The sequence below is a fragment of the Lethenteron reissneri genome, chromosome 21 (assembly GCF_015708825.2).
Source record: "Lethenteron reissneri isolate LAM-NWPU_2019-01 chromosome 21, ASM1570882v1, whole genome shotgun sequence".
NCBI lineage: Eukaryota > Metazoa > Chordata > Hyperoartia > Petromyzontiformes > Petromyzontidae > Lethenteron > Lethenteron reissneri.
In genome coordinates, this window is record NC_083799.1 from 8,511,712 (window position 1) to 8,526,392 (window position 14,681).

Consider the following 14,681-nt stretch of genomic DNA (forward strand, 5'->3'; position numbering starts at 1 on the left):
CCCCTGAAGAAACATCGGGAGCGGCCCAGGCGGAGGCATGGAGCGGTCTACCCACCCTGGAGGAAGACGGGAAGGAGCTGCTGGAGCTAAAGCTCACCAGGAATGACCTTGACGCAGCTGTAGGAGGACTGGCCCCAAATAAATCTCCAGGGTTAGACGGGCTAACAGGGGAGTTTTACGCCGCTTTTTGGCCATCCCTACGGGAGGACTACAGAGAGGTGCTGGAGGAAGCCTCTGTCACCGGGGTGATGCCTCAGTCTTGGAGGAGAGCGGTGCTCACTCTGCTTCCCAAGAACGGAGACCTGAGGCACCTACAAAACTGGCGTCCGGTGTCCCTCCTGAACACCGACTACAAAATATTGACGAAGGCTCTCTCCCTGCGACTGAAAGGGGTGATTGCACAAGTCGTAAACAGGGACCAGTCCTACACCATCCCCGGACGATCCATCCACGACGGCATCTTCCTGGTCAGAGACCTCATCGCGATGTCCCAGAGGTTGGGCATCCCAATCGCGTTTCTGGCCCTTGACCAGGAAAAGGCTTTTGACAGAGTGGACCACAAATACCTCCTGGGAACCCTCAAGGCCTTTGGTTTTGGAGATGGGTTTGTCCGAACGATCCGCCTACTCTACACCAAGGCGGAGTGCATGATCAAGATCAACGGCACCCTCACTGCCCCTGTCAAATTCGACCGAGGAGTGAGGCAGGGATGCCCATTGTCGGGCCAACTTTATGCACTGGCATTAGAGCCTTTCCTGAATCTCATAAGGCGGAGACTCAGCGGCCTGGTGCTCAGGGAACCAAATGTCAGTTTGGTCCTGACGGCATACGCCGATGACATCCTCCTCATCCTTCGTTCCCTGGATGATGTCGCCCTGCTGCACGAGTGTCAGGAGGTCTTTTCGAAGGCCTCCTCATCCAAAATGAACTGGCAAAAGTGCAGCGGCCTGCTGGTTGGAGCGTGGGACATGACCGAGTGTCCGGAGAAGGCAAAAACCATCAATTGGAGCACGACATCCCTGCACCACCTGGGGGTCTTCCTGGGACCAGAGGAGGAACCACCGCAAAGGAACTGGGTCGAGCTGGAGGGGAAGGTGAAGGAGCGGCTGGGCACCTGGAGTCGCCTGTGCAAGTTCCTCACCTTCAGGACAAAGACGTTGGTGGTGAACCAGCTGGTGACGTCCATGCTGTGGCACCGACTCTTCTCCCTGCACCCCCCCATGAGCCTCGTCAACGCGCTTCAGAAGCGAGTCCTCGACTTCTTCTGGTCGGGCAGAGGACACCGGGTCGCGGCTGGGGTCCTGGCCCTGCCACTGGACGAGGGCGGTCACGGGCTGGTGTGCGTGCGGAGTCAGCTGGCCACCTTCCGACTGCAGGCCGCACAAAAGTTCCTGCACGCCACCACCCCTGCACCAGCCTGGAGCGTCACGGCCTCCTTCCTACTCAAACAGCTGGGGGGTCTGCAGTGCTCCAAACAACTATTCTACATGGACCTGCAGGGCCTCCCACTGGGACAGCTGCCACCTTTCTACAGGAGCGTCCTGCAGACGTGGAGCTCCCTCGCCGTCAGGAGGCTGAACCAGCCGCAATCGGCCGAGGATCTGGTCTTCGAACCGATCTTCAGGAACCCGCAGACAAAGCTGCCGTCCACCACCGCCACCCCCGGCATGGAGAGGCGCCTCACCAACGCGCGGCTCACCAGGATGGGAGATCTGGTGGAGCCTGGAACACGGGGCCGGTGGCTCGGACCAGCAGACATGGCCGCAAAGACAGGGCTGCAATCGCTCCGGGTGGCTGCCCGGATCCTGGCCGAAGCCAAGGTGGCCTTCTCAGCGGCAGCGGGGAGAACGCCCCCCATCGGCGTTGGGGATGACGAGGCCCCTCTCGGTCCCCCTCCACCGGAGCTCTCCGTCGTGCCACTGCGTCGCCAATGCCGACAAGCGAAGGCGGATCACAACCTGTGCCGGCTGGAGGACCTACCAGAGGTGGCCTTCGCAAATGTCAAGAGGAAGGTGCTCTACTCCTACATGGTCCGGTTTCACCAACAGGACACCCTGAGGAGCCATAAGGACCATGCCTGGAGGAAAGCCCTGCCCTGCATCTCTCCGGAGAGGCCTCGCTGGAGGCAACTCTACTCCAGCCCGACGTACAACCGCATCGGCGACCTCAGCTGGAGCATCGCCCACGGCACCGTCACCACCAACGCCTCCCTGGCGCGCTTCACTGACACGCCCCCGGAGTGCCGGTTCTGCGGAAAAGTGGAGACGGTGGCGCACCAATACGTGGAGTGCAAGAGCCTGGACTCGCTGTTCAAGGTCCTGAGAAACATCCTCCTAAAGTTCAGCCTCCACTTCTCCCCGACGGTCCTCATCTTTGGATACCGAAAGGGCGACGGACCCCAACATCTCCAGGGGCTGGTCAACGTGCTCGTCGGCTACGCCAAGCTCGCCATATACAGGGCGAGGAAGGTGGCCCTGGAGGGGAAACGTCCGGCCAGCAGCCTGGGCATCTTCCGCGCTCTGGTCGGAGCCAGGGTGTGGCTGGAGTTCCGCCACGCGCGGCTGACCCACGCCGTGCCGGCCTTCAAGGAGCAGTGGGCGATGGAGGAGGCCGTGTGCTCCGTGGCAGATGACGGGGAGCTCTGCATGCTGTTATGAGCTACCCGTCGGAGGCCATAGGACTGCGAGGGGGGCGGCGTAAATAACGAGAGAGTGAGCGAGAGAATGAGCGAGAGAGAGAGCGAGTGAGAGAGAGCGAGAGAGCGAGCAAGCGAGAGAGTGAGCGAGAGAGCGAGCGAGAGAGCGAGCGAGAGAGCGAGTGAGCGAGAGAGCGAGCGAGCGAGGGCAACATAAAGCCCCGTTTAAAAAAAAAAAAAAAAAAAAAAAATTACGAAATGATGACCGAAACAAAGTGCCGAATACACCGAGCATCTTCTTGTTTCCACTGATCGTAACAAAAAAAAAAAAAAAAAAAAAAAAAAAAGGAGGGGAGGGGCGTGATGGAGGGGGAGAGGTCAGGAGGGGAGGGGCGTGATGGAAGGGATGAGGTCAGGAGGGGAGGGGCGTGATGGAGGGGGTGAGGTCAGGAGGGGAGGGGCGTGATGGAGGGGATGAGGTCAGGAGGGGAGGGGCGTGATGGAGGGGGTGAGGTCAGGAGGGGAGGGGCGTGATGGAGGGGGTGAGGTCAGGAGGGGAGGGGCGTGATGGAGGGGATGAGGTCAGGAGGGGAGGGGCGTGATGGAGGGGGTGAGGTCAGGAGGGGAGGGGCGTGATGGAGGGGATGAGGTCAGGAGGGGAGGGGCGTGATGGAGGGGGTGAGGTCAGGAGGGGAGGGGCGTGATGGAGGGGGTGAGGTCAGGAGGGGAGGGGCGTGATGGAGGGGGAGAGGTCAGGAGGGGAGGGGCGTGATGGAGGGGGAGAGGTCAGGAGGGGAGGGGCGTGATGGAGGGGATGAGGTCAGGAGGGGAGGGGCGTGATGGAGGGGGAGAGGTCAGGAGGGGAGGGGCGTGATGGAGGGGATGAGGTCATGAGGGGAGGGGCGTGATGGAGGGGGTGAGGTCAGGAGGGGAGGGGCGTGATAAAGGGGGAGAGGTCAGGAGGGGAGGGGCGTGATGGAGGGGGCGATGGGAGGGGTGATGGGAGGGAACGAGGGCAAGCGGAGGGGAGGGGCGAAGGGAGGGGGAGGGGCGAAGGGAGGGGGGAGGGGAAAAGAGAGGGGGGGCGAAGGGAGGGGGGAGGGGAAAAGAAAGGGGGAGGGGCTAAGAGAGGGGGGAGGGGAAAAGAGAGGGGGGAGGGGCGAAGGGAGGGGGGAGGTCAGGGGGCGACGGGCAGGAGGTGGGAGGGTGCGGGGCAGGCCACCGCGTGGAATGTGCCAGTCGAGTCCCCCACTCCACGTGTTCCACTGCTGGATGATGGCGTGTGCTCTAAACGAGCCTGACTGTTGACGAGACACTTCGTGGTGAAAGTGGTCCAGAGTTTGCTGGTCACAAATCAATGCTGCTGAAATGATTCACTGCCAGAAGGCCATTTGGGGTTGTGTTAGAATCATTTATTTTTGTATGCGGAGAGACCGATATATGAAGTAGATAATTTAGTTTGCTAAGCGAGCTTGGATCATCGACCTGCGGCGACACGAAAGAGGAGAGGCGAAAAGGAAATGTGTACTGATAAATATTTCCACATGTATTGCGTAAATGGTACCGCTCGTTTGTTAATACACTGCTAGATGAGGACCTTGCCTGTGCAGGGCCGAGCGACCATACTTAACCACGTAGGACAATACGGGTTTTGTGAAGATAAATACAGTAATCATGAGCCATTTGGCAATCCACTGCTGTGTCGGCCATGGAGATTGACCATTCCTAGCCACACCAGTCAATGGGGATTGTTGGTGAGAGATTCAAGGCGATAATTCCCACGGACAGGACTGATCTAGTTTAGAACGTGAAATGTTACAACTTTCATTCTCGCATACGACGTAAGTTCAGAACAAAGACCACTCGCCAATCCCCTGGCGAACATTCTGCCACCAAATATCATCAGAGACGTGCAAACTGCAAGTGAGTTTATATTTTTTGCCAACAAAAACCTACACATCATCAACCAAGAACTCAAAAAGTGTTGTTCCTCGCCGCCATCCCATGTCCCCATCTCTATTCTGGGAACGCCGGCGAACATCGTGGACAAAGCGGACGTCCAGAATAAAACACATTAATTCAAGAGCCAATTATCGAAACCTTTCTTTTGACGATTCTTCTCGAAGACACCGGTGGTGTTTTATCGTTAACCGCATCTGGACATCAAACAGGCCGAACACACAACATCTCCTTCATTGATGGAAAATGTAAAAATCCAAGCCACATTTGTGCGATTGTGGCCATGCAACACAAAGTATGTAATCTGTGCGCTCATTCAACGGAAGGAATACCGAATACCAAGGAAAATCCCACCAACTCTCGATATCCCCCTCGTCCTGCCTGCCAGATCTCGATACTTGCCAATTATCCCCCGAACACATCTCTGACAACCACAACACGCGAAAAATTAGACTCCCCAATAAGATGTACACCAGCGCAGGGGGCAAGGAATCTAAACCCCAGGTTTGGTGCTTTTTCTGCAATATTTTTCTGTCTTTTCTTGGATTTTCTGTTTGCACATAGTCACTTTAAGATGTTTTCTTGTTCATGTTTTTGTTTGTTGTAGTTGCACCCGATTCAAGAGCCGAATGGCTCACAGGGCAATACCAAATAAATGAAACTTGAGGTTCGTGGCGTCAACCGGTTCACCAAAAACCAGCCTCCGGGCGTGTTTAAGAGCCCACTGGGCTACATATTTGAAGAGTTTTTTATACGTTAACGCCCTTATTTGAATACGAATGAGAGAGGGGGAGGAAGAGGAGGCGCTTCGTTGCCACCGTCACCGCCGGGCCCTGCGTCATCGAGCTCACATGATCGCCCCCTCCTCCCCACCTCCACACTCGGCCTCCTCCTCCTCCTCCATCAGCTGTTAAGATCGCCGGCGAGATCGACACCGTGCTGCTCCTTCTTCTTCTTCTTCATCATCACAATCTGTTGTTATTAACGGCGGTGGTCATCGTCATCGGTTGTTGTTTTTGTTGTGTGTGTGTGTGAGATAGCATAGAGATGAGCAAATGGGTCAAAATCGTCCGAGTGGCGTGCGACGTGGGACTGCGACCCCGCGCAGGAATTCGGTGAGGATTGCATCGATTGCTCGCTCACTCGTCGGGATTTGATGGGGGAAACTGTGGTGATGGTGGTGGTGGTGTTCGTGTTGGATGTGGGGTGTGTTGGATATGTGTTGGATGGTGTGGCCCATGGTTTGTCGGTGTTGGTGGCGGGTGAGCGTGGTGAGAGTAAGCCCGCGAAGAGATCGTTGGGGGTGGGGAAAAAATGTGGCTTCGACCGTAGCTCGCATTGTTCACGATCGTATAGATCATTTATTTATTTTACATAAAATGCGTCGGTGCAAATCGGAAGCTTAACCCGCGATAATCGTCGGTGTACGCGTTTTAAACGATGATTTTCCGGCCGTGTGCCGTTCTTGCCTTTGTGGCACTTTTTTTTATTTCCCACTTTGTACGTGGGATTTTCTGTGGAGTGTGCCGAAATAATGTGGTAGATGGCGCCACTTTTCACTGGACCTCCATCCCGGGTGGCCTCTTATATAATGGCTTTGGGAGGCTCGTGGAGCCACACTAAAACAAGGCAACGAAGCAGACTATTTTATAGCAGCAGCCACGTCCAACATTGCCACCACTAACAATACTTGGAGCGGTTGATGGGAATGCATCGAGCGCCTTGGTTTATTTTGATAAAACAAATTAAGTTTGAGTTTATTGCTGGGAACATGGCCATAATTAATCCACAGCTGGATGAAGGCCTCCCCGTGGTGTCTGCCATCTCTCACAGTCATGTAATGTAACAAGCCACCCGCAAAAGAGCTGATATTCAGGTCTTCTTGAAAACCATACATTTCATTGTTTTCATTAACATCATTGAATAATTTTTTTAAGTGGAAATTACACATGTACTTGTTCGTATTAACATCGTGAAGAAATGCAAAAATCTTAAGTAACTGCTATGCGAAATAACAGCTAGTGTGTTGGCTATAGAAGTATTTGGGGACATCAGGTTTGTTGAGACAAAGCCTTGTCCAGAAGAAAGACGGGGGAGGGGCACGTCTTCATTTATTATTTACTTACCAGGAAATTCTGTGACCTAATGTTAAAAGTTAGCACCACTGTTACATACAAGGCGTGCCACACATACCTTTTGCGACAAACCCAACCTCGAAGGCACTGTAGTGAAATATTTTCGATTAACAATGTGAGAACATGTTCTTCATGTCAGGTGGATATATACAGCTTCAATCACTTAACTATCAACGTTTATCTTATGGAAATACTGTAGTATTACAGTGGTAGGTAACGCTTTGGTATTATCATCAGAATTTGACCATAGTTTATGTATTTTATTGTTTTAAATATATTAGTTTCCAAGAATTTATAAGCGACTGAAATTATAATGTAGCTTATAACATAAACCTAAATGCGCCGAATCCAAAAACAATACTTTAGTGAAAACCATTTAATTTGAAATAAAAACTTTTAGTGCTTTGCGGTGGAGGGAAATTCATGACAATTGACTCACCATTTTCAAAAAGCCTTTTTGTGAAGAAACTGCTGCATGAGGCTCTTCCAATATAGTATGTGGGTTGTGGGGGTTATTTTATCGTATGGTTCTTAACATTCATAAAATGTGTGGAAGGACCGCAGCACTGACAATCTGTATGAATGTGTGTCTGACAGGTACCTACACTCGTGTGGCATTTTAATGGTGAGCCATCCTGGCCAGGGTTCGCCCTCATTGAGCCCTGTCTTGATGCGCAAAACGAACATTTGTCCGGTGCTGAGCCCCGTCCCCGCGCGGACCTTTCTGTCCAAGCTACCTTTTGGTGACAAACGCAAGGACTACGCTGAGAGGCATCTCGTAGGGTAAGGATCTGTGTTTATTTTACTTCATCACAGTTCCTGGAGATGGAAAAATTTCGGAGTGAAGCTAGAGTTTAGATTATGTAAATGTTTTGGGGACAATTAAAATTGAGACTCCAAATAAGTATTTTTGGGCACAGCTTAGTTTAGTTGACCCTGTAGGATCTGATATGTCTGGCAATTAATTGTTTGTCCTCTGACTTTATCACTGTTGAAGGCCGGCTGGCTTAAGCTGCATCCAGTTTATTGACTGTTGTGTTACTAAGGGCAAGGTGAGCATGTGGAGGAAAACAGATAACATGTAATCCACTCAAGTATTACATTGTCCATTATATATTTGTTGAGCCCGTGTTTAAACTGATTATATACTTTTGTGTGGGTACACTTGCAGATATTCCAAGGAGCAGATGTATGCAATTGTTTCCAACGTTGAATCCTACCGCGAGTTTGTGCCATGGTGCAAGCGGTCGCGTGTGACGTTCCGACGACCCGGGTTCATGCGTGCAGAGCTCCAGGTGGGCTTTCCACCCCTTGTGGAAAGCTACTCTTCCACTGTGACGCTGGTGGAGCCACATATTGTGCGGGTATGGTCTTGTTTAATTCTTGTTACTAAGACCATGCACAACCACCTCTTTGATGAAGCCAGTATTTGTATTAACCTACTCCCCCTGATTTTAACATTTCTCACCACTGTCTCACCATGCTCAGGCCACGTGCACAGATGGAAGACTGTTCAATCATCTGGAGACGGAGTGGCGATTTGGACGTGGAGCACCAGGCCATCCTGAGTCGTGTACAATTGAATTTTCGGTATGTTTATTTGAATCCAATAACTACTACCAAAATGTGGCTTGGCATTGGATATTAGTGGAAAACTGCAAATTTTATGAACGTAAATATTGAATGCATAGTGGTGTATAATACTGTTTTCACACTGTAAAAGATTAATGTTATTATTGTCCATTTTAAATGGCAAAATTTTCTTTCTGCAGAATGGTTTACTGAAGAGGTGTTTCTGGCCCTGTATTCTTAATTAACTTGACTTTTTTTTGTCAATTCAGATCTCCTTTGAGTTCCGCTCATTGCTTCACTCCCAGATGGCCTCGATGTTTTTCGATGAAGTGGTAAAGCAAATGGTGACAGCATTCCTGCGTCGGGCTGCCAAGATGTATGGGCCACAGAGAGGGCTTCCATCGGGATTCGTTATGGACTCGGTGCATCAGCCCTGATTGTAGAAGGGTTGGGTGTGAGGACAGTTCCATGATGGCAAAATAGGTCGCTGTGAGGCTGCTGTTTATGACATTAAATATACTTGATGGGTGCAATATAAGCAACGAACTAAGCAAACATTCAACTCTTGTTCCATACCTGTTTTTAGTTTTTCAGAAGTCGCCCGACAAACTGTTTTTTTTCTTTCCCAGAGGCGTTTTTGTTAGAGGTCATCGTTGAGAGAAGTAAAAGTGTACTGTGACATTTTCAATGCATATGCAATTTTAGATTTCTCATTTTAAGGTATCACTGATTTAGGTGTAGAGTCTGCAAAAAGTGACCATTAGTTTATTGTCATGTAACTGGCCTAAATAGAGGGCATTATCTTTTCTAACGAGTGCTGTCCATATTTTTACTGTCATGTGATCAGGGATAAACTTATCTTGAATTAAGAATGAAGCTCACCACATTTTCGTTAACTTTAAAAAAATTACATCGAATACATTTACCAATGTTGCAGTATTATGACAAAGCATGGTTGAAAAAACATTTGAATATATTCCAATTTTATCAATGCTACACAATGCAGAGTTAAATTTTGTTTTATAAAATATACCTTTTATTTTGTGGATGTTTTTAAAAAGTCCATTGAAGTAAAAACCGGGATAAGGTTTCTGTTTAAACATTTACTTTAATACTTTGAATTCCCATACGTAAATCCTCATTAGCTACTAACAGTCGTTAATTCTGCCATATGACTGCATGGCAGGACGGAGTTTAATAACACAGTATTTTAACTTTCCCGTGTTGTGGCCAGTTTGGTCAGACCGGTCCAATTTAGATAAAAAAAAAGCCAAATGTTGAGCTTTTAAAAAGGGATTTTTTTTTCTAGTATCTTCGGGTGATAGTATTTTTTGCATGAATGTGTGACGTGAAATTAAGCTGATAAAAAGAAACTCCAATGCCATCTGATGTTCATCTGAAATGTTGGCATGAATGGTGCTGCTAGCAATTGCATACAATCTTAAAACCTGTTTGTGTTATCTCATGATTGGGAAAAGGTCGTTCATCCTTTTTAAATAGGTCATTGGCAGTTTTAGTTTTTATATTTATTAGTTTTTATTTAACAACGGTTAATGTGCCTTTTTGTAAAATGCAACAATGTGCAAGTATTTATTTGTTAATTTATACTGCTGGTAGTTGCTAACCAGTTATGTAAACCGCTGGTATCCAGTGTTTACGTTTTCATTTTCCCATAGATGTTGCACACTACAGGGTTATGTTGTTTAGAAGCAGTATATGTTCTGTTAATATGGCACATTGCGTTTTTCCCTTTCATTTTTGTGGTGATTTAAAAAAAAAACATTTTAAATAAAAATTGTAAATAAAAGATTTTTTAACAAAACTGTGTTCTTGATATACTTCAAATTGTATTGTGTAGCAAGAGGCACCTGATACTCAACATGTGAACTCCCCGATGGAATACTGTGACTATTAAACATTTTTTGGTGATGCTGTGTTAGCAGTGGTGCACGGTTAACACAAAAATAACATACATCAATAACTGCCTTAAAAGGGAAAATATGTAATAGGCAATCCATAAGAGGTTTTTGGGTTTGCGTAAATATAAATGTGTCGTTAAACCTGCCACCAGCCGACAGCCAATTCGTAAGGTTTGTCACATGCCAATTTGTTAGGCACACCGGTATGTTGGAGAGTAAAACCCACAACATTTACAATTACAGTACCTACTATAATCACCCAGAAATATTAGACCTTTGCCAGTACCAAAATATAATAATAGGGTTTTCCCCCTTTTTTCTGGCAACAAAACTGAAACCTTTTTTTACAATGATTCATGTCTGCATTAACCACAATACTTGCAGTCAAAATGCAAACAAAAAACATAATATATGCATTGTCCTTAAAGCTGATTGGTCCACACCAGATACAGCTTTCTTCTGAGCCTCGTCTCAATTGGTGCTAGACCAGATGGCGCCTTTTGGCGTCTTTTATAAGCACAAAGGCACAATCCACTTAATGCGTTCATGGGCATAATTTACTATATTCTACGTACTGTATGTGTAATCATGTCTATCCCTCAAACTGCATTATCTTAGCCTGCCATTGCAGTGGGATTTGGCATTCCAAGATCCCCAAAAGCTCCCAGAGGCGTTCCAGTTTCTATGTTGACACAAGTCCAAATGGACAGAAGCTTAAAGTATTTGTTCCAAGCCTCTACAAATAGAACCGCAAACATGGAATGTCACACGAGTGACTACATCTCACGAAACGATTATTTCGTCACCTTTAAGTACAGTTTGGAAAGCCTGCTCGAGTGAGGATCTTTAAATAAAAAAAAGTTTAAATTGATCTTCTGAAGGGATTTCAGATATAACCCCTAAATATTACATGTAGATTGGAATCGCTTCCAGCAGAAGCTTTGGCTTGGGTATCACGTATGCGAAAAATAAACACCAGACTGCTTAATCACTGACACTGCACTTTACAATTATAATTGTTAAACCTACATTAGTGTGAATGTACTGTACTTATTTCAGGCTCGCCAATTGTATACCATTAAACTAGTTAAATTATTTAGTCGTGGTGCACAAACACAAATGAACAAAAACATATTCGTCAATGTTTTTTTTCAACTAATTGGCTTGCTCTATAACTCAACACGAGAATGCGGCTGGATGAGCCAGGGGTCACCAGGGGGACGCGGCAGTGATTGATTTCACTCTCTTAATGCTACATTCTCACAAATAGACTGGTTTCGTAGCTATAGACTGTAACACCAAAAAGCTAATTTCTGTGAACTTTCCCAAACGGTTCGATCAAAACTGATACAATGGAAACTATACAATTATGTATTGTTCAAAAGTTATTCGCAGCAAACAATGACCCAGTTAGTTCCGACCAAGACTGGTGCCTGGTTGGGGGTTAATTTTTGTAATAATTGACCACCGTTTCTAAATATCACGCGTGCACACCACTTTGTCATCCTACGAAGAAGAAATCAAAGACAAAGCTTAAAGAATTGTAAATCAAAAGTATAACCAATTACAAATTAGGCAATTAATCACCTTTTTTAGAACTAGATTACTAAGTGGCATTGTCTATTGTGCAATGCCACTTCGTACAAAATCTGAAACGGTACCACATTTAACCAACACAATGACTGCAGCTTAAACGGAAGGAATTTAAACTGGGAGTAGTCAGCTATCGACAAATGAGAACAATAGTCTCAGACATATTTTTATAAGCAACACATGTGACAATTGCTTTGCAAGCACCACAAACAGATTAATTCGAAGACAGCTTAAATCAGAGCTAATGGCAGAAAATCATAAGTTAGGCAATCGCAATTTTAAAACGGGATTACTCCGTTACACTGTCTTGTGAAATAGATGTACAGGATTTGAATCGGTTTCACATTTTACCAGCAACTGCAGCTTAAACAGAATTAAGAGTTAGTTGTGGAGTGGATAGCTATGGGCACTTTGGACAGTAGCCACATCAGGAAAGTGCCAAACATTACTGCAGCACAATTACACAAATCGCATACAGTGTGTTTATTTTTTTAAAGGGAACATACAAAAAGCACACACAAGGTTACATTGTTAGTAATATTTTATTTCTTACAGTGAAATGCTGCTGTGGAAAAAAATCTTACAAAGACAGATTCAATAATCACAACAATTAAACAAATTCACAGTGGCACAGCGAAATTTAAGCTCACACTTAACACAGCCAAGTGTCATTACTGTCTCAGTTGTGGGCGTTACACTTTTACATTCTATTTAAATTTACATCTTAATCAATGTCTTCACAACCGCATTGCTATGCAAATGAAACGTCTCAGCAGGAACGTTAAGACTGTAAAGGGAATAATGTTTTCTTCTCTTGAGCTTGCGGGAGCATGTGGCCCACATGACTTGTTGAACCAGCCCGACCCACCTCAGTCGTTCCCGCATTCTAAACTACGGTACACACCACTGATCCCATTTATTCATAAGCTGCACTGGCAGGAACTCGCAGTGCCCTTTGTGGCCATTGTGGTGAGGTTTGCAAAGCTACACAATGAAATCACGGGAGGGAACTCAACAGTTGGCAGATCACCAGGCACTATTTAACCGATTTCCACCCACACGCATGGCAAATTACGTACACCATTCTAGTGAAGGATAAGTATTATGTTTTCAATACAGCATTGTCCTCCATTAAGTAGAAATGTTTGCTATGAAATATAAACTTAGATCCTCAAACAAAACATACAATCCCAAGCCGTGGATTTAATGATAAACACGACCAGAGCAGAGGACGTCACTATTAATTGCCACTCAATTCAAAGAAAAGTATCCATCGACATTTCTAAGATGTTTTTTAAATTATACCGTACTTAAAATAATTAATATACATCACTCACGCAGAGTAATGTTTACTACGTGAAGTGATGGGCACATTTTAAAATGTTGCGTTGCATTGTCCAAAGAAAGGGACGTCTGAGAGAGCCACTTCATGAACAAGGTTTAGTCTATACTCTTTGGTTTTTTCGGTAAAGTCACGTAGGTTAAAAAAGAAAACAAATAAATAAAATCACGACGTTTCGGAGGCAACACAAGCCTCCATCTTCAGGTTTTTATAAGTCTTGCCTCCGAAACGTCGTGATTACATTTTTTTGTTTTCTTTTTTAACCTACGTGACTTTGCCGAAAAAACCAAAGAGTATGGATCCTTGCAGTCACGAAAGCTTCAAATCTAGAAGGTTTAGTCTACCACAGGGCCTTGTTGTTGCACCCAAGGTGTACAAGCAGCATGGGGATGTCACAATACGTTTTTTTAGATTATCGTCATTGCCTTTACCGTTCGGTTTCCTATTAAGGAAAAGTAGCTTAAAGCGAATTCTTCATCACCATTATAGTACAGTAGTACATATTTGCAAAAAAAATGCGATTTGAGATAACATTTTAAGGACAAGGTAGAACGTACACTTTGTCCTTAAAATATCTAAAATCGCTAAAAAGTTAGCAAATGTGTAATACTGTAAATATGTATAACTGTAATGGCTAAAATAACATGATGAATACATGCTTATTTGAGTGGTCATAGCTCAGAAAATAAATTAACAAATTCTATGCCATTTCAAAACATCCCATGTGGTTAATGTTTGCACGTGACCTCAAACATAAACATTTGGGATACGTATATAAACACGTAATGTTGAAAAAATAATCACTCTAGTTCCAAACGTACAAAGATTTATCGGTTCACACGACCTTTGTCAAAACTATGCGTCACTCAAAAAATAAGTAAATAAAAAAAGTATTTTGTAGTGGACACAAACAAACACATCAGCTCACCAAATGTTGCATTACATGGAAATAATTGCAGGGCATTAATGTTACGTGGACCCCGGTCCAGTTTGTCCCATGCCAGGTTTGGGCAGCAATTATGCAGCCATCCCTCTTTGGCAAGCAAAGAAGTGGGCGCTTCTAGAAATACATGCCTAACGGGCTGCAATATAAAACGCCTCCAAACATTATCACATGCTCACAGGCACTAGGGGCCGTCCATAAATGACGTCACGCGATTTTGGACGATTTTTGACCTCCCCTCCTTCGTCACACGGCGTCACAAAAAGTTAGAACCTCCCTCAAATATGACGTCACAAAGGTCTGCCGCCCCCCCCCCCCCAAAAAAATATAAAACATGCTTCAAATCGCTTTAAACTATTGTCATTGTAGTGAGTATTTAATGTGGCGTTGCACTCTGATGTTGTAGGAGAAAATATTTATTTAAAAGTCTATTTAATTAAGTAGAAGGTGTTGTCTATATTTATTTAAAGTTGTGCATTTTGATGTGACGTCACATTTCTCAAACCCCCCCCCCCCCTCATCGTCACACATCGTCACAAATGTCTGACTCCCCCCCCCCCCACAGGTGCGTGACGTCATTTAT

At 46.1% G+C, this 14,681-nt stretch overlaps 1 protein-coding gene across 1 annotated transcript; it reads left to right on the top strand.

Moving 5' to 3' along the window:
• The first annotated feature begins 5,441 nt into the window (after window positions 1-5,441).
• COQ10B (coenzyme Q10B) lies at window positions 5,442-10,123 on the top strand. The gene is made up of 5 exons (XM_061555695.1): window positions 5,442-5,709; window positions 7,327-7,512; window positions 7,901-8,093; window positions 8,218-8,319; window positions 8,571-10,123. The coding sequence occupies exons 1-5, from the start codon at window positions 5,642-5,644 to the stop codon at window positions 8,736-8,738; spliced, it is 717 nt and encodes a 238-aa protein (XP_061411679.1). The 5' UTR covers window positions 5,442-5,641; the 3' UTR covers window positions 8,739-10,123.
• Window positions 10,124-14,681: the final 4,558 nt, after the last annotated feature.